Here is a 27,915-nt window from a genome sequence, read left to right on the forward strand (position 1 = left end):
CCACCACCCCCCACTTCTCCCTTCCCCCCAGGAGCATGGAGGAGTCCTCATGCTCTGGGGGTGGTGAGTGGGGGAGGATGTTGCTACTCCCGCTGCTGCTTGATCTTCCTTGTGGCCCAGTGGAGGAGGCCCAGAGATATCCTATGACTAACTTGAAGCCATGGAGCAAGGGAGGGGGTGTGGCAGAGACCCAGCTCAGGTCTGGTTGTTTGGGGCACTCCTAGCAGTAAGGATTAGAAGCCACACTGGCAGGTGGTGGGCTATGGACGTGGAATTCCTTCTGCTAACCTGATGGTTTCCTTTTCCAAGGTATCTTTATGACAGGGTACCCTGCGGCCGGGGTCTGATGCCCTTCCAAAAAGACTAGACAGGTCAAAGTTACCTCCAGGGCCATGTCCTAGGAAACTCAGGCCCTGGAGGAATATTCCTCCCATGGAGGTCAGACAAGAGTGCCCACCTTGAGGGCCTGGCAAGGACTCACTCCTGATGCATCCTGGGGAGGTCCTGTACCTCTCTGCAAAAACTGTCTCTGTCACAGGCCACATGAAGGGGCTTCTGTTCCTGTGGGGGACTGACTCTTTATCGTCCCCAAACCTGCTTCTCAACACTACCACTTCTGTCCATTCAGCCCCAAATCTAAGCATCTGCCTCAACTCTGTCCCTCTCACCCCCACATTCGGTCACCAAGCCCTGCTGATGTCTCTCCTAACACATCTCCATCCATCCATGTCACTCCACAGCCTCTGCCCTAGTGTCACCATCTCTTGCCTGAACTACGCAGCTTGCCCCTCTCTGCTCTCTACTTGCCCCCGCTCAGGCCATCTTGTACATTGCAGCCAAAGGAAAAATTCTAAAATACATTCCTTCTCTCTCATCCCAGCATCTAGTTCAGGATCTGCCACATAAGCATTCTGTGTTTGTGGACTGAGTGCTATCTTCCTAGCCTTTGCTTTAAAATCCCTATGGGGGGGGGGGCGCCTGGGTGGCTCAGTGGGTTAAAGCCTCTGCCTTCGGCTCAGGTCATGATCCCAGGGTCCTGGGATCGAGCCCCACAACAGGCTGTCTGCTCCGTGGGGAGCTTCCTCCTCTCTCTCTGCCTGCCTCTCTGCCTACTTGTGATCTCTGTCTGTCAAATAAATAAATAAAATCTTAAAAAAAAATCCCTATGGGTATAAGCCAAGCTCCTTGGCAGGGATTGAAGGGCCTTCATAATCAGCCAGCTACCTCTTTGACCCAATTATGAGTTATTGAAGGTTGGCCCATATTTCCTTTATCCCCATCACTGGCACGGGACCTGGCACACACAGTCAGCCTCAGTAAAGGCTCAGGGAATGAATGACTAATGAAAAGCAGGATGAGTCAAGGTCATCAGTGCTTCAGCTAGGACTTCTCTTTGTACAGAGGAAGGAGAGAGAGAAGCTTCCTGCTGGGATGGCCCGGAAAGCCTTGAGGAAGAACTTGGGAGATGGTGCCAGGGGGATACAGGAGGAACCTTCCTCAGGTCCCTGGGCAGAGAAGAGCCTGCAGAGGCGGGTGGGGGCCAGGGGCTGAAAGCTCTAAATAGCAAGGAGAGGATTAAGATTTTCACAGGGGTGTGGGGTGCTCTGCCAGGTGTACACAGGAGAGGGAGGATGAAGACTGAGGCATCAGCGCTGGTCGGGGAAAATGTGGGGAGCTGAGACCCGGGGGTGGAGATCCTAGGCACCAGGAGAGGAAACCTGTGTGAGGAGAGAGGAGGGGCTGCTGCAGAGAGAAGAGGCCCTGCCTTGGAGGAGTTTGATGGGTGAAGGGACCCCCTCCCGTGTGTGGGGAGGGAGACAGGACCTCCTATGGGAAGGGGTGTGAAGGACAGGGCCTAGTTGTAGGAAGGTGAGCTTGTTGAGGGTAGTGATGACAGGAGAGGACCCACCCTGCTGCGGAAGGAGGGATCCCGGCGGTGGGAACGTGAGGTCTGTTATGGGAGGGGTCGTTGTGGAGAAAGGGAACCCTGTCCTCTGGGGACTTGGGGCACCGCTGCTGAGGTGAGGGCCTTGCCCTGAACCAAACTGAGGGAGCCCATGTCCCCCAGGCCCTGCCATGGGGAAGACCAACAGCAAGCTGGCCCCAGAGGTGCTGGAGGACCTGGTTCAGAACACCGAGTTCAGCGAACAGGAGCTGAAGCAGTGGTACAAGGGCTTCCTGAAGGACTGCCCCAGCGGCATCCTCAACCTGGAGGAATTCCAGCAGCTGTACATCAAGGTGGGTGGGCAGGGCGGCCGGGGGCGGGGCCAGGGAACCCCAGGGGGCGGGCCGGGCGGGTGTGGGCGGGGCCAGGCCATCTAGGGAGATCCCCGGACGGCCAGGGGGCGGGGCAACGCAATCGCGGAGACCGGCTGAGACCGCGAGGCTGTGGCTTCACCCCAACGTCCGGTTACCCCTCAGTTCTTTCCCTACGGCGACGCCTCCAAGTTTGCGCAGCACGCTTTCCGAACCTTCGACAAGAACGGCGACGGTACCATCGACTTCCGGGAGTTCATTTGTGCCCTTTCGGTCACCTCTCGCGGCAGCTTCGAGCAGAAACTCAACTGGGCCTTCGAGATGTACGACCTAGACGGCGACGGGCGCATCACGCGCCTGGAGATGCTGGAGATCATCGAGGTGCGCGGGGGTGGATGCGGGAGGCCTCCACATGTTGTGCTGGGGTGATGCCCCTGCTATCTTCGTGGCGGGTCCTCTCCAGCCCTCCCCAGGCACCCTACTGTCAGGCCTCAGGAGTGTCCTGGCTGTACTCCACCTGTCCCCGCCTCCTCCTGCCAGGACCCAGTGGCTAACTAGCATTGGTTGGGTGTGCAGTGTAGGACAAGCCTTGTGCTAAGTGCTTTACCCAGCAACCCTGTGGAGTAGGTACTGACAGAAACCCCATTTTACATAGGAGGAAATGTAGCAAGTAATGGTTCTTGAGTCAAATCCAAGAACTCTTGACTCCAGAGCCCAAGTTTCTAATTAATTATTTTTTCAACAAATATGTATTGAGTGCCTACTGTGTGCCAGGCAAAGTTCTGTTTTATTAGGACACTCATTCTCTAGTGAGAAGATTTTATTTTATTTTTTTTAAAGATTTTATTTATTTATCAGACAGAGATCACAAGTAGGCAGAGAGGCAGGCAGAGAGAGAGGAGGAAGCAGGCTCCCTGCTGAGCAGAGATCCCGATGCAGGGCTCCATCCCAGGACCCTGGGATCATGACCCGAGCCGAAGGCAGAGGCTTTAACCCACTGAGCCACCCAGGCGCCCCTATTTTATTTTTTGAAAAAGATTTTATTTATTTAATAGAGAGAGAGAGAGAGAGCCAGAGAGAGCACAAGCAGGGAGGAGGGGGAGAAGCAGACCCCCCTGCCGAGCAGGGAGCCTGACACAGGGCTCCATCCCAGGACCATGGGACCACAACATGAGCCAAAAGCAGTCACCCAACCGACTAAGCCACCCAGGCACCCCAAAACAGTGAGAAGGTTTTAAAACAAGAAAACAACCTGTGCTATGTCAAGCAGTAAGTGTTACAAAGAAGATATGGGAAGCTGAGTAAGGGGAGTGAGAGCAATGGAGAAGTCTATGGGGTGAAATTTGAGCATCAACCTGAATAAGGTGAGGGAGCCAATCATGTAAATGCCTGGAGGAACAGTGTTCTATGCAGAGGGAACAGTATATGCAAAGACACTGAGGTGAGATTATGTTTGCAGTGTTCAAGGAGTAGCCAGGAGGTGAGAGTGGTACAAGAGAAGTGAGTGAGGGGAGAGTGGTAGGAAGCAGTCAGGTAGGCAGCCAGGAACCCAATCACTTAGCATCTCACAGTCTGTCGTAGAGATTTGACTTTATTCTGAGTGAGATGGGAAGCCATTTACAGCGCTCTGTTCTCTGTGTGGAGAACAGACTAAAGGCGCAGGAAGGCAGAAGCAAGGAGACCAGTTAGGATGCGTCCACAGCAGGCCAGTCAGGAGCTGATGGAAACAGCAACTCTGGGGGAGCAGTGGAAGTGGTTGGATACAGGACCTGTTGCAAAATTTGAGCTGACAAGAGTTGTTGAAAGATTGGACATGAGGGAGAGTCAAGAATGGCGTCAGGGTTTTTGCTCTGAACCAGAAGGATGAATTTGCTATTTACTGAGACTGGGAATGCTGGGGGAAGAGCAGGCTGGAGGTGAAGAGTTGGGTTGTAGACATGGTGTGGTATGAGATACCCATTAAATATTCAGTCTTAATGACCATACATCACCTTCCAGTATCCTTGCCATCTCCCATGTTCTCCTTGCCCATCCCCAGCCCCCTTCATTCACCCCTGATCATTCCTGCCCACTATGAGTGTTCACAGTTCCCCCCTTGCCCCCCACCCCCACCAGGCTATCTACAAGATGGTGGGCACTGTGATCATGATGCGCATGAACCAGGATGGGCTCACACCCCAGCAGCGTGTAGACAAGATCTTCAAGAAGATGGACCAGGATAAGGATGACCAGATCACACTGGAGGAGTTCAAGGAGGCGGCCAAGAGTGACCCGTCCATTGTGCTGCTGCTGCAGTGTGACATGCAGAAGTAGAGGCTGGTGAGGGGCAGGGCCCCTGGCCAGGAGGGGCGTGGCCACCTCCCAACCTGATGACCTCTCAGGGGGAGGGGTTCTCTAGCCTCACTCTCTGGCCCACCCACCCCTCTGCCCAAGCCCTTGCTCCCCTCAGTTGAGATCCTTGAGGGACCACCTCACCCTGGAAAAGAGACAGATCCTCAGGTATTCTGTGGTCTAGCCCCACCCCATCTTGGCCCAGAACCAGCATCCTCTGGGCATAGGGAGATGGCTTTTGCCTCAAGAGGCAGATCGAGGAAGGGGGGCTGCAGGTCTGCTTTGAAATTCTGTTCTTCCTGGGATTACGCTTTACAAGATGTGATCTCACAGATCCCAGTTAAAGGGCCAAAGTGGGTCTGTCCTTTGCTGAGGGCCTAAATTCCTTGAAGGTGGTCTCTGTCCTGCCCCCTTGACTCTACCTGGCCCCTCCGGCCCCAGCCTGTGGAACGTTCGTTCAGTCCTTTCTTCACCTAACGTTCATTGAGCACCTGTTCAATGCCAGGCATCTCTGGGTGCTAAGGTTATGGTAGTTTACAAGACACATTCTGTGCCCTCTGGAAGCTCATAAGGGAAGAGAGGCAAACGTCCAGTGGTCAGAGTCTCAGATGGGAGCATGGCACACAGCTGAGCAGCGGGCGTGCTGAGGCCAGTTAGTTTGAAAGGAACCATTAAATACCTTCAGCTCACCTCCACCCGGAGCTGCAGAGGGATGAAATGAAAGGTATTCAGAAGTCTAGGAACAGTTGTGAGTGGAAGGTTTAAGAAACACTGATATTTGTGTAATACTTATTTTTTTAGTACCCTTTAAAAGAGCTAAAGTCATTTTATTAGTTCAGGATATTAAAACATACTTTATATCACTTGGTTTCTTGTAAAATGATTAAATGAGTATAGAAAATGCTAACTTGGGGGGTGGTGGGGAGGGAGAGCTGAGAACAAAATGAGGGAAAATACCAGCAAACTTACCAAATAACACCTCTTATCAGACTAAGTCCTGAGGCGTCACCATCAGCAGCTTCTGCTGCTTCCTTTTTAATGACCTTTTTCAACTTGGTGGGCAGCTCTCTCATCGTGCACTTGCTCTGGCTGGATGCTGACTGCGGAAACAGAAAAAAAACAAGGTTTGCTAAGAGTGAGACAAGTGTATCTTCTACATCTTGGTAGTTCCTTTCTGGATTTGGTCTTGTTTCAAGGATGGGCTTGTTCTTTCTGCTACCGAAGCAGAAGGAGCTAGAAGAAGAGAACTGCCCAGCCATTGTTTAAGTTGCCAGACTGCATTTATGGACCAAATGCCTCAAGTGCTGGGGACGTGCTCCTTTTGCAAGGCTCTTCCTAACCCCAAATCCTCACTGTGCCAGGTAAATTCATCATCTTCCAGGTGTACTGGCTTTGCTTTCTGCTTTTCTGATTTTGGGTCAATGAGCTCTACAGCTGCATGCTTTGACTGCCAGAAAACTAATCTTGCTTCTTCAAGCCTTTCACTTTATTTTCTCCTGTACTTGTGATCAGAAATTAGCTTCGATGTGCAGTGGCAGATTTCCTCTTGAGCTGCTGGTGAAAACAGTCTTGTACACAGGCGCTGTTAGCCCAGGGTAGGAGCAGGGAATGATTGCTGAGTTAGCGGGATGGGATTGTATCTCCGGGAAAGAGGAAAGGCCTGCCTCTTCTGAGGGCTCACCTGTCCTCCCTCTCTGCAAATGGAAGCTCTTGGGGCTGCTGACCTTTGGTCCCGAGCTCTATTGGACCTTCCTTCTTGCTGCCCTTGAAGGTAGCAAGGCCACTTAGTTGCCACTCTCTTTCTGTCTTATGCCTATGACCAGCCATGTGGTGAGGCTGGGAATTTACATCCTCAGGCAGGAACCAGCAGGTTTTTATCCAGTAATGCCTCAAGGAATGTTCCATTGCTCTGAGGAGAGGGTCATTAGGCATATCTTGTGCTACTGGTCAGCACCACAGATACATAGATACTCAACAGCTTGGCTGAGCTGAGACTTCCAGACTTTTTACCAAGTGGGGTTCCCATCCCTCAAACGTTGAATCTAACCTGACTTACAATTGCACAGAACTTCACAGCTTTCAGAGGCTTGCTTGATCTACTCGATCACATTGTATCCTCTGGCCTGGGGAAATAGAGATTTTCATTCCCTTTCTCCAGATTGGGAAGTGAGGCACAGAAAGGGGGGCTCCCCTTGTGCAAGGAGGGTGGCACAGGCCAGGACTTGAACCCAAGGCTTTAAGAGGGTTTCTTCCTTCAGAGTCTCTCCCTTCTCATCTCTCTTACTCCGAGTCATACCAAGTTGACTGTGGGGCAAACTAAGTTAGTTTTGGTCTTTGAGAAGGTTCCTGCTAAGAAGTTTCTGAAGTGGTGGTCTTCCAAAAAGAAATAGGATCTTGGTTGAACTCTTGACATTTTCAAGCATCTTGTTGTCTGCTTCTGGGAAGCTCTGCCAACAGGTCAATGCTGTCCTGGGGTGCCTCTGACTCAGCACCCTGGAAGCATCTTGCTCTATCTTTACCACCATATTCCTCCCTAAGAGAACTGTTCTTGTTTTTCTCCAGCAGGTAGACAAGTCCTATCTGTGAGAGCATGTTTGATCATTCCAAGATTTGGACATATCCCGTGGGTGATATTTGCCAGTTAGGCCAAAGATTCACACCCAGCGGTGTGAACACATAAAGCCAGGCTGGGAACTGAGACCACCATCTTGTTGATGAGAGGAGACACAGGCAGGCAGACCTTGCTCCCACATGCTCCTGGATGTCCCAGGCACTGTGTGCTCAGGGGCTCCTGTGGTAGAGCACTGGCCCTCCCTTGAGAAGAGAGGCAGGCCTCTGATCTCTGTGCCAGCTCTGAGGGACTTGCCATAGAGCACCTGGTAAGGAGACGTTGAATTATGACTGACAGAGACACAAAAATATACAGACAGTGAAAACAATTATATATTCAAACTCTCCTTTTGGAGTTTTATATCTTCTTGCAGCAAGTCTGAGTAAGTCTGAATTAAAAAGTTCTAGAAGGTTCTACCTCCTAACTGCATTCTGTCCTTCATCCTTTTGGACTAACTGATGAGCCACTTATTTCTTATCTCTAAAAACCATCAGCAAGGTCCACTTCAGACGGCTGCTCTGGCCCTTTGAGCTGTAGTCAGGGTTCTATAACTTACCTTTAAATCAAAAGTTAAGAAAATGGAAGCCCGTAAGCAAAGGCACTTAATCTTTTACTGACAGTTTCTAGAGGTAGAAATTCATCCTGCTGCAGAGAGAGAGAGAGAGAGAGAAGGAGGCAAGGGAAGGGAAAGGAAAGAGAATGAGAGACCAAGCTGGGGTTTCTACACAGGGTAGTAAGCTGACACTGTAGATATTTTTACACAAAAATTTACTAAAGCAACAATTTTCCTGAAGATCTGCCCTGGGTGAGGTTTTGTTCTGACTTCAGAGATCACTGTGGAAGAAAGAATACAGTTCTTATGGATTTTATTTATCATTTTTGAAAAAAAAATCCTTCAAATCCTATAATTGCAAAGAAGTCTCAGGAAAATATGGAATTTTCTTTCTGAAATTTTCAAGGTTTTTCTTTTACCTTTGCCAGAAGGTGGGGCAGAACTGGGCCTCCCAGGGCATATGGCCCTTCCTGCTTGATGGAGGCTGTGGGGGTGTGGAGGCCTGGGGGGAAGGGGGAGCTGGGTGCCAGGGGAGGGGGGCATCCCAACTCATTCTCTAGTGTGGGCCCTGTCCCTTCCACATGTGCTGCTCCTGGCTGTGGCTGCAGTGACTGTCTTCACTGTTCGACCCTGTGCTGTATGGTGTGTTTGTCACTGACCGTGAATAAAGGTGTGACCATGCTGAGGGCTCTTGCTCTTCCGTAAGCTGAGGTAGAGCTAGGGTACAAGACAGGGGGAGAAGAGGCCTGGAGGGAGCTCAACAGTGGGGGTGCCTCAGGAACCTCCTTGGGGCTGAGGGCCTTGTTCTAGCAAGGACTCTGGTTATGTGGAACAGAGACCCACTCGAGCTAGTTCAGAGAAAGGGGTGAGCAGATTACAAGGGGCCCTGAAGAGGGAAAATCAAGAATGGCTGGGCCTTAGAAGGACCGGAACCGACAACAGGGCTTCACCCTTCTCCTCTCTGGGCCTCTCAGGCTCTCCTCCCCTCGGCAATATTTGCATCTGTGTTCTTTTCCTCGGTTTCTCTTCAGACTTCCTTGGTTTCCCTGCAAAAGTGGCTGCATCCCCAACTCTGTATCAAGACTTCCCAGCAGCGGACAAGTCCCCACTGCGCCAGTTAGTTCCAGTTCTCAAGCAAAAGAATCTGGTTGAGCTTGGCTTATGGTGGGAGCCCTTGGTCCATTCATCAATGACCACACCAGGTGCTGATACGTGGGCCTGTGGGTAGAGAGCAGTTTCCCCAGAAGGGAGCCAGTGGCAGACAACATTGGACGTAGTTTCTCCCCCCGTCCAGTGGAAGGCGTCATAGAGCCCCAAGGAGTGAATAGTGGGGCGTGGGGAGAAAGGCCAAGAGCCAGGATTATAATTAATTAAGCTATATGGTGCCCTTTGTGCAAATTAGGAAAAGACACCCCTTCTAGGTGTAAACAGCCTCATAAGTACACAGCTGGGCCAGTGGATGGCACCTTTGGCCTAATGAAAAAGTATACCCCTTCTGAATAAACACAACCTCGTCATGCCATGGTGCATGGCTTGGCAAGTGAAGCATATCTTGAATTTCAGTCCCACCTGCCCTGCTGGTGGAGGGTGCAGTGCGTAACCTGTTCCGCCGTCCCCAAGGAGACCAGCCCTGAGACCTTCTGGAACAGAGTTAGTGTTGACGTGTTTTTCTTAGAATATCAACTCCCACCCCCACCCAACCCAGTGGCCAGAGAGGCACTGCTTATTGCAGGGAGCTGGGGGCAGTGGCAGCTGGAGGGTACTGCTTGCTCCTGAAACACTCAATTGCATTAACAAGGATTTTCTCAAGGACGCTTGGAGGGGGCCAGCTTCCTTGGCAGGAAGCAATTAGGACAGAGGAAGGAGGCTGACCTGCCTTCAGGGCAGCCATAAACCTCCAGTGGTGACTCAAGAGCCTGAAAACTTGGGGCTGCTATTCCCAGCTGAAGCCTTACTGGGGGAATCAGGAGGCTTGTTCCCTACCTACTTGGGGTGCACAGGTCTGGGTCCCAGGTTACATCCTGAAAACTACCCTCCTGGCCTTCAGCACCTCTGACACAGGTTGGTCTGCCTCCTGCTTTCAGGTTTGCCCTCCATGCCATCCAGGTGTCCCCAAGGAATCAGAGTGATCTTCCTGAAGTGCAAGTCTGACAGTGTCAACTCTCCGAAATCTCCCCTCTTCCTTCAGTGTGATAAGCTTCCTAAGAGTCCCTTAAGGCGGGGCCTTAAGGCCTGGGTGACTCAGTTGGTTAAGCATCTGCCTTGGGCTCAGGTCATGATCCCAGGGTCCTGCGATCGAGCCCGGCACTGGGCTCCCTGCTCAGTGGGGAGTCTGCTTCTCGCTCTCCCTCCCCCCTACTCATCCTCTTTCTCTCTTGAATAAATAAATAAAATCTTAAAAAAAAAAGAGAGAGAGAGAGAGTCCCTCAAGGTCCTACAGGATCTGCTTGCCACCTGTTGACCTCCAAAGACTTTTCCTCCCCTACCTCCCCAACCTCCCCATCCTTCACCCTGCACTTGGCCTCCCCATACTGCCCTCCATTTCCCTAAGACATCTCTCATGCTTCTGTGCTGATGTGCAAGCCATCGCCTCTCCCTGGGCCCCCATTCCCTATCTCAATGATGTCCTTCTCTGCGAAGCCCTCCTAAAGCTCAAACAATGACCCCTCTTTTGAACACAGTCCATGATAGCTACCAAACAGTTTCCCATGGGATTGCCTGTCAGCTCCAGTTTCCAGTTTAAAGAAACTGGAAGCCAAGTCTCCAGTTTGAAAAAAAAAAAAAAAGTCAAGGAAAGAAAGGCTCAGGGAATGGCAAGACTACAACTTGAACTCAGGTCTTCTAACATCAAGGCTACTGCTTATTGTGCTTTCTGTGTGGCGGAAGGGGGGGGGCAGAGAACGGTGAAGGGAGCCTTCATGGAGTAGGTGGCTTCTGCCCCAGGTCTTGCTAAAGACCAGCCAACAGGGCCAGGCATGCTGGGGCAGGGCTGGCCAGATGAGCAGTTCAGGTGCAGGGATCCTGGAGTCATGTGCAGAGTGGTGTGTTCCCGGCTTACCCAGCTGCAGAAGAGTTGAACCCTGAGGTTCAGGTTCGGCTGAACCTTGAAGCGCTGGCCCAAGTTCAGCAATGCAGAGCCAGGGAATCCCTGCACCAAGCCCGTGGTCAGAGGTGGCAGAAGAGACAGAGGCAATGGCCAGAAGCCTAAGAGAGTGGAAAGAACAGTCTAGGATTGAGTTCGAACCCTTCCAAAGAGGGATCTAGGGAGAATTCTCAAAGGAACTGAACCCAGAGTCAGACAGGATCCTTAGACAGAGGCTTAGTCATGTCCATCTAGATTGGTTGAGATTTTTGGTTTCAAGGGAACAAAACCCAATTCAAACAAGCTCAAGAAAAAAGGGAGGCTTATTGGCTCCTGTAATTGGGAATTTGGGCACTGCTGGGGCCAGAGGCTCAGTGTTACATCCTCTCTCCCTCTCCACTTCTGCTTCTCTACCTCTGTGACCTCGCCGTCTGCTCTGGATGGGCTTCTCCCACGTTCTTTCGCCTGCCGCAGGGAAAGACGGGCTCCCAGCTCTCGTTGCCCCAAATTAATAACCCCAGAGAAGAGCCAAATCTCCCAGCAACCCTAAGTAAGACCACAGGCGAGTAGTTCAGCTGGGGTCCCAGGCTCTTTCCTTGTTCAACTGCTATGTCCAGGGAAATAGTGTTTCCGATTGGTCAGGTCTGGTTCACATGCTTACTCCTGTGACCGGGGAGGCCAGGCTCCTTAACTACAACAACCCTTGAACAATGCAGGGTTTAGAGGCACTGACCACCACCTACCACCGAACATTCAAAAAACACACGTATACATTTGGACTCCCCCCAAACTTCATTCTTACAGCCTACAGTTGATGGAAAACATTATTGAGAACTAGTTGATGAACACAGATTTTGTATGTTATATGCATTATATGCTGTATTCTTACAGTAAAGTAAGCCAGTGAAAGGAAACTGTTTTAAGAAAACCATGAAGAAGAGAAAATACATTTATGGTACTATACGTATATTTACTGAATAATTTATTTCAATGTATTTATTGAAAAAGTCTGCATTTAAGTGGACTCACACACTTCAAACCCATCTTTTCCAAAGGATAGCTGTAGGAGAAGTGGGTGGGAAGGGTTGCTAGTCAGACAAAACCATTAGCCACCAACTTTGGAGGGGCATTAGTTGAAGTGATGTGGAGAATCTCACGGGGCTTTAGTGATGAACATTATTCCCCGGCCTCAGCTGGAGACTTGGGAAGCTGTCTGGACCAGAGGCAGCTCCCTGCCAAGGCAGCATGGTCTCTCTTTCAGGGGATTGCTGCTGCCCTCTGCACAGCTTTTTCCATCTTTCTCTGCTGATTGGCTCATTCTGCTTATAGAGTTTTTGCCCCCTCTTACCCTCATGTTGCACATGGCTGCAGCCTGCTGAGGCTCATCCAGATCTCTGTCCAAGTCACACTGCCAAAGGGTAGGCAGACTGGAGAAGGTTTGAGGCCATCTATGGAAACTACCAAGTCTGGAGAAGGGCAATCCTATTTTTTAAACAAATATTTTATTTATTTATTTGACAGACAAAGATCACAAGTAGACAGAGAGGCAGGCAGAGAAAGAGAGGGGGAAGCAGTCTCTCTGCTGAGCAGAAAGCCCAATGTGGGGCTTGATCCCAGGACCCTGGGATCATGACCTGAGCCGAAGGCAGAGGCTTTAGCCACTGAGCCACCCAGGCGCCCCGAGAAGGGCAATTCTAAACATATTTACCCCAATCCCAAGTTTTGTTATTTTTCCCCCTTCCTCCCACACAAGCTTTCGTTGGTTCCCCCCAGGACATGGAAGAGGCTGGGCATATCTTTCCATTCTGTACCCATTCCAGCCAGATGCCTTCCAGGCTAAGCCAGTATGTTCTCCTGCTCCTCCCACCCACCTGTGCAGACTTCTAGGCTCACACAGAGATGCCCCTTGTCTGCTTCCTGACCTGTACTCCGGGACAGGTGGCATTAGTGGCTGCACCCCGGGCTCTGCACCAAGAAAGGACAGTGCCCTGAAACTCCAGGATGGTGGTCCAATAGTCTTTGGTACCAAGCTCCTTTTCTACCCTCCCTCTCTTCGCCACTTCATAACCACCCAGAGTTCTGCAAGTGGACCCTGTGAGCGTGAGCCCCCTACTGGCCGTCAAGGGCCAGCAAGAACCTGGGTTCAGAGTCCCTGGGTGTCTTCCTGGTGTGGGTCCCCCTGCCAGGCTGTGGGGACCTGGTCTCGCCACCGACTTTAAAGTTCCTTCCGCCTTGGAGGGGAATAGCTGCCCATCCGGGCCATCTATTGTGCGCCCGGCTAGGAGCAGAGTCCAGTTCAAGGACGGAGCTGTCCATCCACAGCCACCTCTCCCTCCACAGAACGGACTAAGGTCTGCCAATCGGATTCCCAGGGTCCTGGCACCAGAGGGGAAAGAGGCCGCCGGCTGGCTTTTGGCGGGGGGAGGCTAGCTTTTCATTTTTTCCTTTAAGGATCACCATCCTGGGGGAAAAAGTTGTCAGGCCTCTCCCCTCTCGGTGCCCTTGAGCACCAGCGAAGAACACGATCCCCGAAATCCCGAATCCGCGGCAGCCCGCAAGCCCAGCTTCAGGGCTGGTGCTCCTGGGAGCCCGAAAGGCCAAACCCTCCCCAGTCGCCACCACCCACCCCCACATTCATTTGGGGACTCAGCTGTCCCCTCCCCCACCCCGGACACATCCAACATCAGCAACCCGCCCGCAGCGGAGAATGAGTTTAACACCCCACCCCCGCCCCGCACCAGCCCCAGCGGCTCGCGCGCGCACACTCCCCGCGTGGCCCGCCCCCTTCTCACGCCCGGGCCGCGCCTCCGAGCTGCAGCCCATTCCTGTCAGCGCCGCGTCCCCGCCGCCGCCAGCTCGGGCCGGCAGGGTGGCAGCCGGATCATGGAAACCGGGGAGCTCCGGGAGCCCCGCGAGCCCGGGCCGGGGGCAGAAACCGCGGCAGCCCGGTGCTGGGAGGAGACCAAGACTTTCTACGAAAACCTTGCGCCCAAGAAGAAACCCAAATCGGTAACGGCAGGGCCTGGGTACGGGGGAGGGCAGGGGAAGGGTGACCGAGGGAGGGTCGTAAGCCCTCTGGAGAGGGACCCGTGGCAGGCCTCCAGGAGGGGACGCAGCTCCTTAGCACCAGAATGTGCCGGGCCCTTGGCACCGGCTCGCGTTTATTTTGGGAGCTCTGCGCCGGTGTTTTTTCCCCCGGGCTCGGGTTCCACGCCAGGAACCCCCCTCCCCCATGCTGTCCTCGGGGCCCAGTTCCTCCGAGAGCCCGCAGCCAGGGGCGCGCGGACAGCACTTGTTGGCACAGCGGGTCAGCGGCGCCTGCCCAAGCGCCCGGGGCTTGGGTAACCTGACCCTGGAAACCCGGCTCCTCGTTGTGAGCTCAGGTCCCTGCCATCTGGGGCATCGGGCTCCGGACCCGAGAGTCTGCGTTCGGGCTCTGGCTCACGGCCCTGCGCTGTGGGCTCCGGGGGCTGCGCTGTCCGCGTCCTAAGGGAAGGGAGCTGCACTGGGATCTTCGCCCTACGTTCAGGTTTCCCCACGCTGGACTTTGCGCCACAGCTCCGGGCTCTGGTCCCGTCAGAGTGGGCATCAACATCTCCGTGACTCCCGTGGTGGTCTGGGAGACTCACACAGTGACGAGAGCTCCTCTTCCCATCGGACAGATTCCTGATGTCCCCGCTGTCCCCTGGGCCTTGCTCATTGCTGCTTCCCAGATCTCAGAGCTTGGGAAGGGGACTGAACGGAGGTTGGCCCAGAGGCATCCTCCAAAAGGTTCCAGCCTGACCTTAAAGCATCCTGCTGCTTCCCTCCAAGGGCCCTTCCCCAGGAGGCCCACCCTATCAACAGTCATTCCCTGCAGCATCTCTAGGTCCTGCTTGCTCAGCAGTGGGGACTGAGAGATGAATTTGGTTGAGTCCCTGCCTCAGGAGCCCACGGTGCACTGAGGGAGACCTTTGAGGGAGACCCTGGCCGGGGTGAGTGTTCAGATGAAAGACCCTACATGGTCCAGAGGGAGCATACAGGAGTGAGAGACTGCCCGCTAAGGAAGGCTTTGCAGACACAGACTTAAGAAAGGCTTTGCAGACGCAGCGTTTGAGCTCAGCTTAAAGGCTGAGTAGGCAGCATTTCCCAGCCAGACTGGGAAACAGGATGGGCAAACGGCTTGAGGATGTCTTTGATACTGAGTGGGAAAATACAGGATCCTTGGGAGATACATGGGTGGGGTGCCAGAGACCCACATAGGGTCTAGAATGCCATACTCAGGAGCCTGGGTAGTCAGTGGGGTTAGGGGTTTTAAAACCAGGTTCCACTGGGGCCCTATGTTTCTGGAGGTCTGCACACATGTGGATCTAATTTATTTTCTTTTTTTTCCAACTACCTCTTAAACAATTAAATGTGTAATAAAACTCAATTCACTCAAATGTGTTATGTGGACATCTTAGCACCTTCAGTACCACCAACATACTAATTTAATGCTGTAGGTTGATTAGTTTGTTGTTGTTTTGTTTGTTTTTCTGTTTGTTTTTTGGTTTATTTCTCTTTAGCAAACCTCAGGATAAAGCTTTCCCTGGGAACTGTTTTATCTTGAGATTGCTGGCCATTATTGTTGCTGAGTATCTTGAGGCTTATATCTTAACACAAAACAAATTTTTTTTGCCAGTTGCAACCACTTATTGATGGGACTCAGGACTTTCTAATACTGTGCACAAACCAATCAAACACAAGAACAAATTAACTAGGTGATGACGTTTAAGTCTGCACTGACAGCCTAACCCCTAGGTTCAAATTTATCACTTACACAACCGTGCTGTTTCCGTTGGTTGACATTATAAGAAATAGATCATGTACAGGTAATACATTGGAATCAAAAAGTAAACTAGTCAAATAAATGTATACTAATAAACTGTAGTACTATCTGATTTACATATTGGGGTTCTGCCCAGGAGTTCATGGAAGTAAAAGGTCAACCTACCTTTTTAAAAGTATGAAAACCATTTTTCAGCAGGGTATTAACTGGTCCCATTTCATTTGAGCGCGATCACTCTGGGGCTGCTTGGGGGATGGATGGGAGACGGTGAGCCCAGCAGCAAGCAGACCAATGAGGAGGCTGGTCCCTGCCTGAGGAGGAACTTTGACTAATCTCATGGCCATGGCTCAGGAGATGGACCCTGGGGCTGGAGTGGCGAGTAGAGCTCACCAATACATCTCCCCACCCTCTCACAAGGACCATGGAGCCAGGGAGCTCAGGCCTAGTTGTGAGTCATGACCCCTGACGCCTCACGGGCCTCTGGGAGGTAAGGGGCCTGGCAGCCTCCCAACCTCTACTCCTTCCTGCAGTAGCCCCTCCTCCCACAAGCTATTTTGAGGGCTTTAGACCTCCTGGGTCCCATTAGAGCTTAGTCTCATTCCCAGGAGCCTGAGTGAAATATTTAAGCCCTGAAGGCCCATAGGAGGCCCTCACCTCATGGGGTCAGAGGACTCCTCAGTCCAGACCTATCTTGTCCCTCTCTCCTCCAGCAGCTCTTCTCCCAGTAAGACTGTTTGGAAAGAACAGCTTTTGGCTGTGTTCCTCACTTGGGCCCAACAGGCAGAATCATGTCGGTCTAAATGAGAGCTCCTCAGGCAGGCTGGCTCTCCTCCATTATCCCCCCCAACCTGCCCCCCAGCACCAGTAGAAGGCAGAGAACTGGCAGGACCGTAGCTCCCTGGAGCCCATTGTTCCCAGGCTGAGTCCCCTGTCTAGGACAAGGGTCTCCCTGACCCATTTCCCAGTCTGGAATCGGGACTTCTTTCTGTCTTCTGGAGGAACAGTTTGTTCCTAGCTATGCCTAACAACACATGAAGGGGTGGTCTCCCTCTGCAGCTAGGCCCAGGGGTGTCTCCAAGTGTTTGGCTTCTCCCCAGCTCTGGCCAGCCCTTTACCTGTCCCTTCAACTCTGCTGGAGCCTGGAGAGGCCGCTCTTTCTGTATCTCTCACAGCAGTTCATGCCCTCTGCCCCCCAAGACCCTACCCTCCTTATACGGTGTCAGAGCAGGTGGAGCTGGTGGAAAGGTCCTTCCCTGGGGACCTCCATTCTGAGGAGAAAGAGAGCCCTGCAGCTTAGGAACCTCAGTCTGGGGGCATGGTGTTCCCCCACCATTTCTCCCAAATCTGGAAGGGGGAGGGCTCCCTGGGGCAAGTGTCCCAAGGAAGTGGCTGAAATGGAAGGGTCTGAGGTCATCTGGAAGCTGTCCAGGAAGGGTATATGGGGGGGGGGATGCTGCTGTGTGGACAGAGGCCAGGTTAGAGGCCAGAGTCTAGGGATCTTACCTACCTGGATCTGCCTTGACTTTGCTGTGTGACCTACAGTGATACTCCGTCTGTCTCTGAGTCTACTTGCCCATTTGTAAAAGAAGGAAGTGGAGACTCCTAGGGCCAAGACAACTAGGATATCTTTCTTGTGATGGCCAGAAATGGGATGGGAGGGGATGGGGTCTGAGCAGCCCAACCAGAGGGGACCCAGAATGAAGAAGACTGGCAGGGACTGTGGGACAGCAAGAAAGGAGTGAGACCTTGGCTGGCTGCCTGGGCTGGAGCGGCTGGCTTGGGAACCTGCCTGAAGCGGCCAGGAGGGCAGCTGGCTCTCTGTCCTTGATGGGGTGTTGGGTCTGTCCCTGGGAAAGTAAGCCCAGCAGGTGGGGCAAACTCAGTCTCCATTCTGAAGGCTGGCAGGCTTCCTGGGTTTATGAGAGTGGTCTCCCCAACCCCCCAACCCCACCCACACTTACCGTCCCTGGCCATCCCTCATCCTTTGCTTTTGCTTTCCCTTCTTTCCTTGAAAGCTCACAGTTGCCAAGGGGGCTGGGAGGTCCCCAACCCGTCATCACACAAACAGGGGTGGCTGGCAACTGGGAGAGTACCTGGGTTGAGTCCCCAGAAGAGGCACCTGTCCTGCCTGCCACTGCCTTTCCTTGACCCCGCTGGCTGGATACACCATCTTTGTTGGGGTCAAAGTCAAAGGCAAACTGAGACTTACTGCATGCACTTGGGGAACTCTTTGGTCTTCCATTTACTGCTTTGAGGTTTAAAGCTTCATTAGCCACTAGCCATTCATAGCTACTCAAATTTAAATTGATTAAAATGAAACACAATTAGAAATTCCATTCCTCAGTCTCACTAGTCACATTTCAAGCGACCGAACGTGTCTTGTTATCACAGAAAGTTCTACTAGATAATGTTCTTGGAAAGGATGGCACAAACCTCTGCTTAGGGACAGATCGCAAGCTCTGTGGGGGCAGGGATCCTGTCTGTGTTGTTTCCTGCCATGTCCCCAGCCCAGTGCCTGTCACATGGTAATCACTCAATGTCACCCACTGATTGGGTCCCAGGCTTGATTCCAGAAAGCAGCAGTGGAGTTGGGTACGTGGCCTGCAACGCTATCAGGAGCAGGCCCGAATTTGAGGTCCGTTTATGAGTCTTGTCCCCATCTTGAGCCTCTGTTTCCTCACATGCAAAGTGGGAGTCACCCCTACATTCTGATCTTCCCCAGGGATTCTTAAGGGTCCAGCTGCTGTCTCTCTCTATTCCACTGAGGGTGGTGAAGGAGTTCTGAGGCCCTCCTGGGCCTTGGGGAAGGCCTCCTAGCACCTGCCCACTCTTCTGGGCTTATCGGCACCCACGCCCCCTGCCCTGGGCTCTGCTTACCTCTGTGAATGCACTGCCTTCCTTCACCTGATTCCTCCTTCCGGGCTGCACAGAAATGCCTCCTCTCCCGTGACAGCCTACTGTGAACCCGTCCTCAAGACTCTGCTTTCCCCTGTGTCCTATCACTCATGCCAGCCCCTTTTGTGTCTCTGTTTACCTGCCTTTCTTCCTTATCAGCATGTGACTCTGAGGGCAGGAGCCCTGTCCCTTCCAGGACCACTTCCCAGGCAGAGCCCAGGGACCCGGCACAAAGAACCAGTAAATGTTTGTATAATTTGCATCAACCAAAAACAAACAAACAAACAATAGAGCACCTACAGAAAACTCGGAGCACATTCTCGGAGCACCTACTGTATGTCAAGCCATCTGAACAGATTAGGGTATTGTCCCGGAGTTTCTAGTTCATGTTAAATCTGTCATAGCAAATACCGTTTCTCATTGAAATAGATTATGTGAGAGTTCAGGAGCATTACAAATTTACTGAGAATCTACTAGGTGCTGGGCACAATTTTAAGCACTATAGATACTCTGAATGGCTTATGTTCCCTCCAAACTTAAGCATGGTCCCTGCTTCCTCCCCAGGACTCTGTCCAGAAATAGAAATAGGTAAATAAGCAATTAGGGCCATGCTACATTTAATTAAAAAAGGAAATCTATGGGAGAGGTAACAAACCTATGACTAGGAGCAGGAAAGGTCTTCCTGCAGGGGACACATAGTTTGAAACCTGCAGGTTGGGGGGAAGTTAGCTAGATGAAGAGCCAGACAGAGGGCACATCATGTGCAAAGGCTCAGGGACAGACAGGAAACGATACTCAGACATGAGAAAGGTCAGATCGAGCAAAGCTGGATAGCAGAAAGTTGACAGTGCGGAGAGGTAGGCATCTGTCTCCAAGGGCTTCCTACTCCATACTCAAGGCTGTGGAACAGAGTTTGAGAGGAGCGGTTACCACTGAAAGGGGGAGGAACATCATCAGATGTGAACTTGAGAACACCCCCTAACAACGATATGGATGACCTAGGATGGGAGATGGTGATGGACTGGACTTTGGCAGGGAGGGCACAGAGAAGTGGGTGGATTTTATGGAGTGGACAGGTTTGGGTGATTGATTGATTGATTGACTGGTGTAGGGAGGGGAGTTGAGGAGCGGGGAGGACTTGAGGTTGACTTCTGGGTTTTGGCCTCAGTGTTGAGTCTATGGTGGTGCTGAGCATTGAGATGAGGAGGCAGTTGGGAGACCAGGTTTGGAGGTGCAGGCGGTGGTGGGAATCCAACCTTGGGCATGTTAAGTTTGAGTGTCTGTTAGTCAACTGGGGCAATGAGATATATCAGTCTGGATCTCAGGAGAAAGATCTGGGCTGGAGATGAATTTTCTTACATAACTGCCATGTTTCTGGGCACCATTTCTTCCTACAGGGCATGTAGCTCTCATGTTATAATGGAAATCATCTGGAGACCATCTCGAGCATCAGTCACACTCTGGCTACAGGCACTGTATTCATTTTTCCATTGTGTCCAGATGGCCCACGAGATTGCACACTCCCTGAAGACATGTCCTCCCACTGGATCATGCTCCTTAGCAGGGAGCCCCTGTCTCTCTCAGGTCCTTGCTGGGTCCCGCATGGAAGGGGTCCTGACCCAGGTCTGCCCCTGCCCAAAGCTGGGCACCCAGAGAGGCTGGCACAGGAGACCTGCTTCAGAGAGTGGGAGTAACAGCCCTCCTCCTGCACCTCCACAGCCCAAGCCTCAGAATGCTGTCACCATTGCTGTGTCCTCCCGAGCCTTGTTCCGCATGGACGAGGAGCAGCGCATCTACACGGAGCAGGGCGTGGAGGAGTATGTACGCTACCAGCTGGAACACGAGAACGAGCCCTTCAGCCCGGGGCCAGCCTTCCCTTTTGTGAAGGTGGGTGCCATACAGTGCTTTTGTGGGGATTAGAAAAAAGCCCTCCTGGGTTTGAATAAGGGTAGATGCCAGTCCACAGGAACACGGCTTGACAAGGGGACAGAGCCATCGTGGGAAGAAGCCTCCCTGTCCCCTGCGCTAATGCAATCCCACTCCAGGTCACTAGCTTGGTGAGTGGAGCTGGGCAGGATTTCGGCCCCCACTCACCCTGTATGGAGGCACCCCTGTGCAGATATCAGCCAGCACAATGGCTGAGGTTAGGATGAGACAGTCCACGTCCACAGCCAGCCCTTGACCATCCCTCTCTGCCCCCATTAGATCCCAGCTCACTCCTCCTCCCCCACGCTGGCTACCAACTCCAGATGTCAGTCCCTGGGGTTCTGAGCAGGAGGGTCCCCTCTCCCATCCAGGCTCTGGAGGCTGTGAACAGGAGGCTGCGGGAGCTGTACCCCGATAGCGAGGACATCTTTGATATCGTCCTCGTGACCAACAACCACGCTCAAGTGGGGGTCCGTCTGATCAACAGTATCAACCACTACGGTGAGCATCAGGGGCTTGGCCATGGGACATGCCTACCGGATGCTTGTGGATGGGGCCACTCCTCTGGGGAGGGGGTAGGTAATACCAGCTAGAACCTGAAGCCCAGAGGTATGCTGGTAATCTGGTTTCTCAAGAAAACAAAACAAACCAAAAGAAAAAACAACAACAAAAATTATAACATAGTCATCTTAGGGTGTGAATATCCTTCCGTGCCTGATTTCAAGTTATCAACAGTTGGACAATGTAACTGGCTCAAAAAAAAAAAAAATTCCCTGAATATTTAACCTTTGGCTCCTGCAAGCTGGTGCAGACCAGCGTCAGCACACCACTGCATAGGCCCTGCTGTATTGGGCAGGGCACCTCAGTTTCTCTATCGCCAACGGGGCTCACGGGCCTTACAAGGCTGCTAGGAGAAGCAGGTGCAATTGTCAGAGTGAAGGAACTTTGTGTCTTAGTCCAAACTCTTTTTTTTTTTTTTAAGATTTTATTTATTTATTTGACAGACAGAGATCACATGTAGACAGAGAGGCAGGCATAGAGAGAAGGAAGCAGGCTCCCCAGTGAGCAGAGAGCCGGGGCTCGATCCCAGGACCCTGAGACCATGACCTGAGCTGAAGGCAGAGGCTTAACCCACGGAGCCACCCAGGCGCCCCTTAGTCCAAACTCTTGATTGAAAGTAACAGACCCTCCAGAGCTAGCCTACGCTGAAGAGAATCTTATTAGGTTAAAAGGATGACTCTTAGAACCACAGGGCAGGAAGTAAAACTGGGCCCAGAGCAGCCTGAATCCAAGTACTGGAAATCTCTCCTGGGCTTTTTCTCTCCGGGCCACATGAGCCCCTATTTCCGCTTCTCTCAGCATGTCTGTTTCCAGTCCCTCCCCGCACCCACATCTCTCTTCCCAAACTCGGTCTCTCTGCTTTTCCTGAATATGGCCAAAATTTATACATTTACAAATCCTTGTTTTAAGCAACCAACAGAGTTTGGTGGCATTTTCGTAATCTCATTTCAAATTGCTGGGAGCAGAATGATACTCAAAATATTTAACTACCTTAGGACACTGGCACGGAGTGATCAAGGGACACCAGCCGTAGTACTGGAGCAGGGCCCTGAAGGGCTGCTGCCACGCCAGGAATTAGGCCTTCCGTTGTGGACTGTCCCGCATGAGGGGCTGGAGTAGTAGTGATGGAGTGACTCAGTAGGCCCAGAGCAGGGGCCTCTTGACAACCGGCAAATCCACTCCAGCCGCGGACCGCAGAGATACTGGGTGACCATCCGCCAGGGCTTGGAGAGGATCTGATCCGTCCAGCTTGGGTCAGGTGTCTGCTCCTATCCAACCAGCTGCGACCAGGAGGGCCGGCCTCTGGCTGGAGACCCACCTTCCGTAGTAGTGTGATTATCTGACAAGAGGACATTACCGTGAGCCAGGCGGTCACTCCTGGTTAGTCATCCATATTTCATGGGTGAAGGATGGAGGGGGAAGGGTGGCCTACAATCACTCCGAGACTCGCTCTGCTGCCCCATCACCACTCAGAGCCGATGTGGAGCCCACTGGACACGGAGGGACCCCTCTGAGGTCCTGAGGGTTGACTCATGCATCACCTAGGTTCTCTCTGCCTCCTCCCCCAGACCTGTTCATTGAGCGGTTCTGCATGACAGGTGGGAATAGCCCCATCTGCTACCTCAAGGCCTATCACACCAACCTCTACTTGTCAGCTGATGCGGAGAAAGTGCGGGAAGCCATTGATGAAGGTGAGTCATGCTGGGGAGGGAGAATGTGGGGAGTCTGACAAAAGGGTTGCAGAAGTTGGGCGGGGGGGCGGGGAAGGGGGGCTGGCCCTAAAGCTCTAAGCAGATGCTAGGGGTTACTATGGTAATTGGAAAGGGAGTGCCTTCCTTAATTCCTGTGACCTGTCAGGTAAACTGAGAATAAGGCTCACCTGCTCCACTGACGGCCCTTCTAGTCCACTCTCCCACCTTCCACCCTACCGTGGTAAGGACGCCTTTACTCATCAGCATCCCCCAGCCTTCTCTTCCCGTGGAAACCCTCCTTACAGCCTGGAAGTCTACTCACTTTTAAGAACCCTCCAGGTCTGTAGTTCTGATGCCTGTGTGACCAGAAGCAGCCTCTGCCCCCCCCGTCTGGGCCAGTGGGGAGGAAGGTCAGTATATAGTTCCTCCTGAGCCCTGGGGTCTGGGAAACGGCTGGCATTCCAGCAGCTGGCCTGGCCAGTGCTGAGGTGAGGTTAGGAGACCCAGCCGCAAGGACTGACAAAGAGAATCTCCCTCCGTGGGTCTCTGTCAAGGGACAGTTTAGGGTTAAACTGTGGGAACCTGGTATCCCACAGTCCTGGTTCTCTGGACACGGTGTGTATCCCTATTGCTCATGGAAGAAAACAGGCCCACAGGGGAGGAAGGACTGCCACACTGCCCGAGCGGGCTCCTCAGGCCGAACACTCCCGGCAGGTTTCACTATCAACCAGCAATATATTCACATTTTTTTTTAAAGATTTTTTAAAAATTTATTTTTGCGCATGTGTGAGAGAGCACATGCGAGAGAGAGATAGCACCCACGAGGGTGAGAGAGAGAGAGCGCCCACGAGCGAGCACGGGTGGGGGGGAAGGGCCAGAGAAAGAAGCAGACTCTCCCCTGAGCAAGGAGCCCTATGCGGGACTCCATCCCAGAACCCTGGGATCATAACCTGAGCCACCCAGGTGCCCTACTTTTTTTTTTCTTTTTAAAATATCCACTGTTCTCTCCCTCTTTCATGCTGTCTCCTGCCTAGAAGCCTGGCCTCTTACCTCGCGATGCCTCACTCCTCTGTGTTGCTCTGGGCTGCAAGAGGCTTTCTTTAACCAGAAACCAGAAGCGATTTCCCTAGGCGGATGGCACACCCTCTGGTTGGTCTGGTTGGGCCCTTGGCACTGGCCTCAGTGCGTGCCTCTCCACATCTGTAATTTGAGTGCCTGCTAGCAAGCAGGGGATGGTCAGGAGGGAGACCCTGCCCACAGCTGGGTGGTCCTGGTTCCTCTTGGCTCCCATGTTGCAGGCGCTGAGAAGGTGCCCGGCCCGATACCCGGGAGCATCTTCTGGCTGCTGAAGTTGCCGGGAGCCTGACACTGCTTTCTCCTCCCAGGACCTCTGCCCTAGCCCAGCCCTTGCGAGCCTGCAGTTCCAAGAGCAGAGCTGAAGCAGCCCTTGGGAGATGACCAGCAGAGAACAGACCCCCAGGCCTCCAGCCTCCTAGCATTGGCTTTCTGCTGCCCAGTGCAGCTCCAGTCTGGGGCCTGGGCTCCCATGGGCATCCTTGACTCCTGGAGAAGCCCAGGGTTGCAGAGTCTGTACACAGTCAGATGGCATTGGTACTGCCCTTTTTGGTCACCAACGTTGCCTCAAGGAACCCTGAGTGGGGTATACCTGGGGCCATTGTGGCAGTGAACTGGGGGGTACCCGTAGACTTCAGCCTGTGATTCCAGCTCCAGAGCTTGAACACCCTTAATTCTACCTTGGTCCAGAGAGGGTGTTGATTACTTGCAGGAATCAACAGTAGAGAGTAACTGAGGCCAGGCCAGCCCAGCCCCACCGTGCCTTGAGGATCTGCTAGAAGGACAGCAGTGGCCTGGGGGACCCTTCCTTCTGGTCAGGATTGATATTCGGCTGGTCCATACCAGCGTGGCCTTACTAGATTTTAAGGAATTGAAATTTCTCCATACTGATTGGTAAACAGCTGTTTCCCTGAGTCCTCCGAGTTACCTCTGTTTCTGGCACACCCCCTCCCCGGACCTTCCCACAAAGCAACAACTAAAGGGAAACCCTTACATGGGCCAGGGCCCTCTGAGCCCTCCTCAGAGCAAAAGCCGCTGTCCATTCTTATTGACCAGTTTTTAAATACTCTGAGTATGAGCCCCCATAAGTCTTGCCCTGAGTCCTGGGAGAGGCTGGGGCGGGGGGGCAAAGGCAGCCTGAGATGGCCTTCTCTTGGCCCCGGGTCTCTGAGGCACGTGTCAGGGGTCCCTATTGCCTAGATGAAGGCAGACAACGCTTGCCTCTCTCTGCCTAGGGATCGCAGCGGCCACCATCTTCAGCCCCAGCAGGGACGTGGCTGTGTCCCAGAGCCAGCTACGCGTGGCCTTCGATGGGGATGCTGTGCTTTTCTCGGATGAGTCGGAACGCATCGTCAAGGCCCATGGTCTGGACAGGTTCTTTGAGCATGAGAAGGCCCACGAGAACAAACCTTTGGCCCAGGTGCTGCATACACTCCCCAGAACCCCTGAGAGGAACGAGGCGGGTTGCCCTTGGCTGGAACTTGCCTTGGCCAACTTGCCCTTGGCTGGAACTTTAAGCCCAGAACCAAACCCCAGGCCCAACCCAGAATCCAGACAGTTCCCCTCACCAGGCCTCCAGCCCTCATCCCTCTCACCTGACTCCTGGCCCCCTCAATGTGTTTCTCTACCTTCACTGACACTCGTCCCCCTCACTGCAGTCCTATCCTCCACCTTGGAAGCCCCCATTCTCTCTCTAAGCTCCCCCACCCTCTGAAGCTTCCTTCCTCTTTCTGAAGGCCTCACTCTGTTTCCAAAACTGCCATCTTCTCTCCAGAACCTTCATCCCCTCTCTGAGATTTGCCCACCGCTCTGAGTAGTCTCCCAGGTCCCAGGTCCTCAAGAAGCCCCTGTTTCCCTTACTGGAGGAGAGGAAAATCTGGGCACTCCTCAGGGGGCAGGGAGACCCCACTCGTTGTGGGGTCTGGAGAAACCCACTTCTTTGGGCCACACCAGCCCTCCTACCTCCTTGGCCTGGAGGCTTGGGGACCTTCCACTGCTTGGAGTCTCCCTGAGAGTAGAATATGCCAGGAAGCCTGGAGAAAATTCCCTGGGTTTGGAGGGGTTGGGATCCACAGACCTCCTGGGAGATCCTATTTGTGCTTTTAACAGAAGTCTGGGTATGCAATAATCCCAGAACTCTTTCCCCAAGAGCTCAGCAGGCTTTTAGTGGCAGCTCCCAGATACTCATCTGACTTCCGTTCTTGTGGAGTCCTCCTGAAATCTCTGGAAACCCAGGAAAGGACCAGTTTTACCACTAAGTGGTAGCCAGAGGCCCAGGAGATCACTACTTGCTCCAGGTCACCCAGCCAGGGAGGGGTCTTTAAGATTAGAAGCCCACCTGCCCTCGTTTCCAGCCACCAATGCAGCTTTCCCCTTCATTAGACTCTGCTTCTTTATTCACACATCCTCCTTCAGCTTTGCCGTTCTGGGCATGGCAGAGAGTCAATCTTTCCCTTGACCCTAGAGAGCTGGGGCGTGACATCCTGAGCCACCTGTGCCCAATGGGCAGGGTCGATGTTTGGCAGGTACACATTGGTCTGTCTGTCCCCGTTGTTTGCAGCTGGAGTCCGTTCTGATTAGAGGGTACCCATCCAATAGTCACTAAAATATCCTCCTGGCTGATATTGCACAGAAGGACACACTTACGCAGCTGCACGACAGGCAACCACGTACCTACAGGGCATGTAGACGGACACACATAGTGACAGTTGCCCTGACCCAGACAGCCCCAGTCACAGCAATATGGATGCCCAGATTGACAGAGGTACCTACAGACCCACTGACACACACAGTGGCTCCAGCAGGTGTAGCAGAGCTGGGAGATTTAGGGGTCTCGAAAAGCTTTCCCACCCCAAACAGCAGGACCCTAGTGCTTTCGGGAGGACCCCTGCCAGAGAGGCGGCAAATGTTTGGGAGACAGAGGAGCTCATCGTGTTCCCTTGCCTTCTCCTAGGGCCCCTTGAAGGGCTTTCTGGAGGCGCTGGGTAGGCTGCAGAAGAAGTTCTACTCCAAGGGCCTGCGGCTGGAGTGCCCAATCCGTACCTACTTGGTGACAGCACGCAGCGCAGCCAGCTCGGGGGCCCGGGCTCTCAAGACCCTGCGCAGCTGGGGCCTGGAGACGGATGAGGCCTTGTTCCTTGCAGGAGCGCCCAAGGGACCCCTCCTCGAGAAGATCCGTCCACACATCTTCTTCGATGACCAGATGTTCCACGTGGCCGGGGCTCAGGAGATGGGCACGGTGGCCGCCCATGTGCCTTACGGTGTGGCCCAGAAGCCCCGGCCGCCTGCGCCTCTGAAGCCAGCCCCAGCTGCGCAGTGAGCTGCCAGCTTCACTGACCTGCAGGGCTGCGGGCACGGATCCCTGTCTGTATTCCACCCCAACGTCCAGTGGACCCTTCTAGTTCCTCACCTCTCTGTCCTTCTGCACGTCTGCCCTCATCCCCATGAGTGAGGAACTTGTAGGGAATTACTCAGACTGACCCAGCCCCCCCACCAGCCCTCCTGCAGGGCAAACACTGTGCCACGATCCCGGCTGGGAGAGTAAGATTGCAGAGTAGCTGGGTTTCAGGGGAGGAGGAGGGTGGGTTGATGGGAATGAGGGTGACAGTGTCAGAGGAGCCAGGCTGCCTCCAAGGGAGCTTGGGATAAAGACTAGCTCAGTGCCGTGCAAAGAACTTGGCTTTGAGAGAGAAGGCATCCGGCTTCCAAGCTCTGTGGCGGTGTGAACTGACAACCTGGGGTAAGTCCCTCCCTTTCATGGGCCTCAGTTCCGGCATCTTGTAGGTGGTTTTCCATCTCTCTTGGAGCTGCATTGGCATGGTTTAATAAGATTGCCCTGCCCAGGGCTGCTGCCAGACTGTAGGATACCTTTGTGCAATTAGAGGAGAACACTGTCTCAAGAATGAATTTCAAAAAGACGACCCTTGCTCTACGCTGACCCAGATCCACTCTGGGGTTCGTGGCTTGCTCAGAAGCACGTAGCCTGTATTTCAGCCCCCATGGACTCCTCGGCTCGGAGGCCTTTGTCAAAGGGGCAAAATGCACAGTCGTCCGCAGCAACCCTACCTCTCATTCTGCACGTTCGGAAACCACAAGACAAGATGACCTGTCTGCTTCCCATGATCCTCT

The 27,915-nt window shown here is 53.1% G+C and overlaps 2 protein-coding genes across 3 annotated transcripts; both read left to right on the forward strand.

Moving 5' to 3' along the window:
• Positions 1-2,070: 2,070 nt before the first annotated feature.
• Positions 2,071-5,446, forward strand: HPCAL4 (hippocalcin like 4; the record flags this gene model as incomplete). 2 transcript variants are annotated; one of them, XM_080799949.1, is made up of 3 exons in its annotated part: positions 2,071-2,238; positions 2,422-2,637; positions 4,372-5,446. In XM_080799949.1, 3 exons carry the CDS (start codon positions 2,077-2,079, stop codon positions 4,567-4,569), a joined length of 576 nt encoding a protein of 191 aa, XP_080656075.1. The 2 variants fall into 2 exon arrangements, with proteins under 2 accessions (XP_080656075.1, XP_080656074.1); XM_080799948.1 differs by lacking the exon at positions 2,422-2,637 and having other exon boundaries at positions 2,077-2,238; positions 4,372-4,569.
• An 8,270-nt stretch (positions 5,447-13,716) lies between these two features.
• NT5C1A (5'-nucleotidase, cytosolic IA) lies at positions 13,717-27,697 on the forward strand (the record flags this gene model as incomplete). The annotated part of the gene is made up of 6 exons (XM_080802717.1): positions 13,717-13,842; positions 20,255-20,422; positions 20,833-20,962; positions 22,591-22,713; positions 25,023-25,207; positions 26,741-27,697. 6 exons carry the CDS (start codon positions 13,717-13,719, stop codon positions 27,104-27,106), a joined length of 1,098 nt encoding a protein of 365 aa, XP_080658843.1. The 3' UTR covers positions 27,107-27,697.
• Positions 27,698-27,915: the final 218 nt, after the last annotated feature.

The sequence above is a fragment of the Martes martes genome (genome assembly GCF_963455335.1).
Source record: "Martes martes genome assembly, chromosome: 4".
Lineage (NCBI taxonomy): Eukaryota > Metazoa > Chordata > Mammalia > Carnivora > Mustelidae > Martes > Martes martes.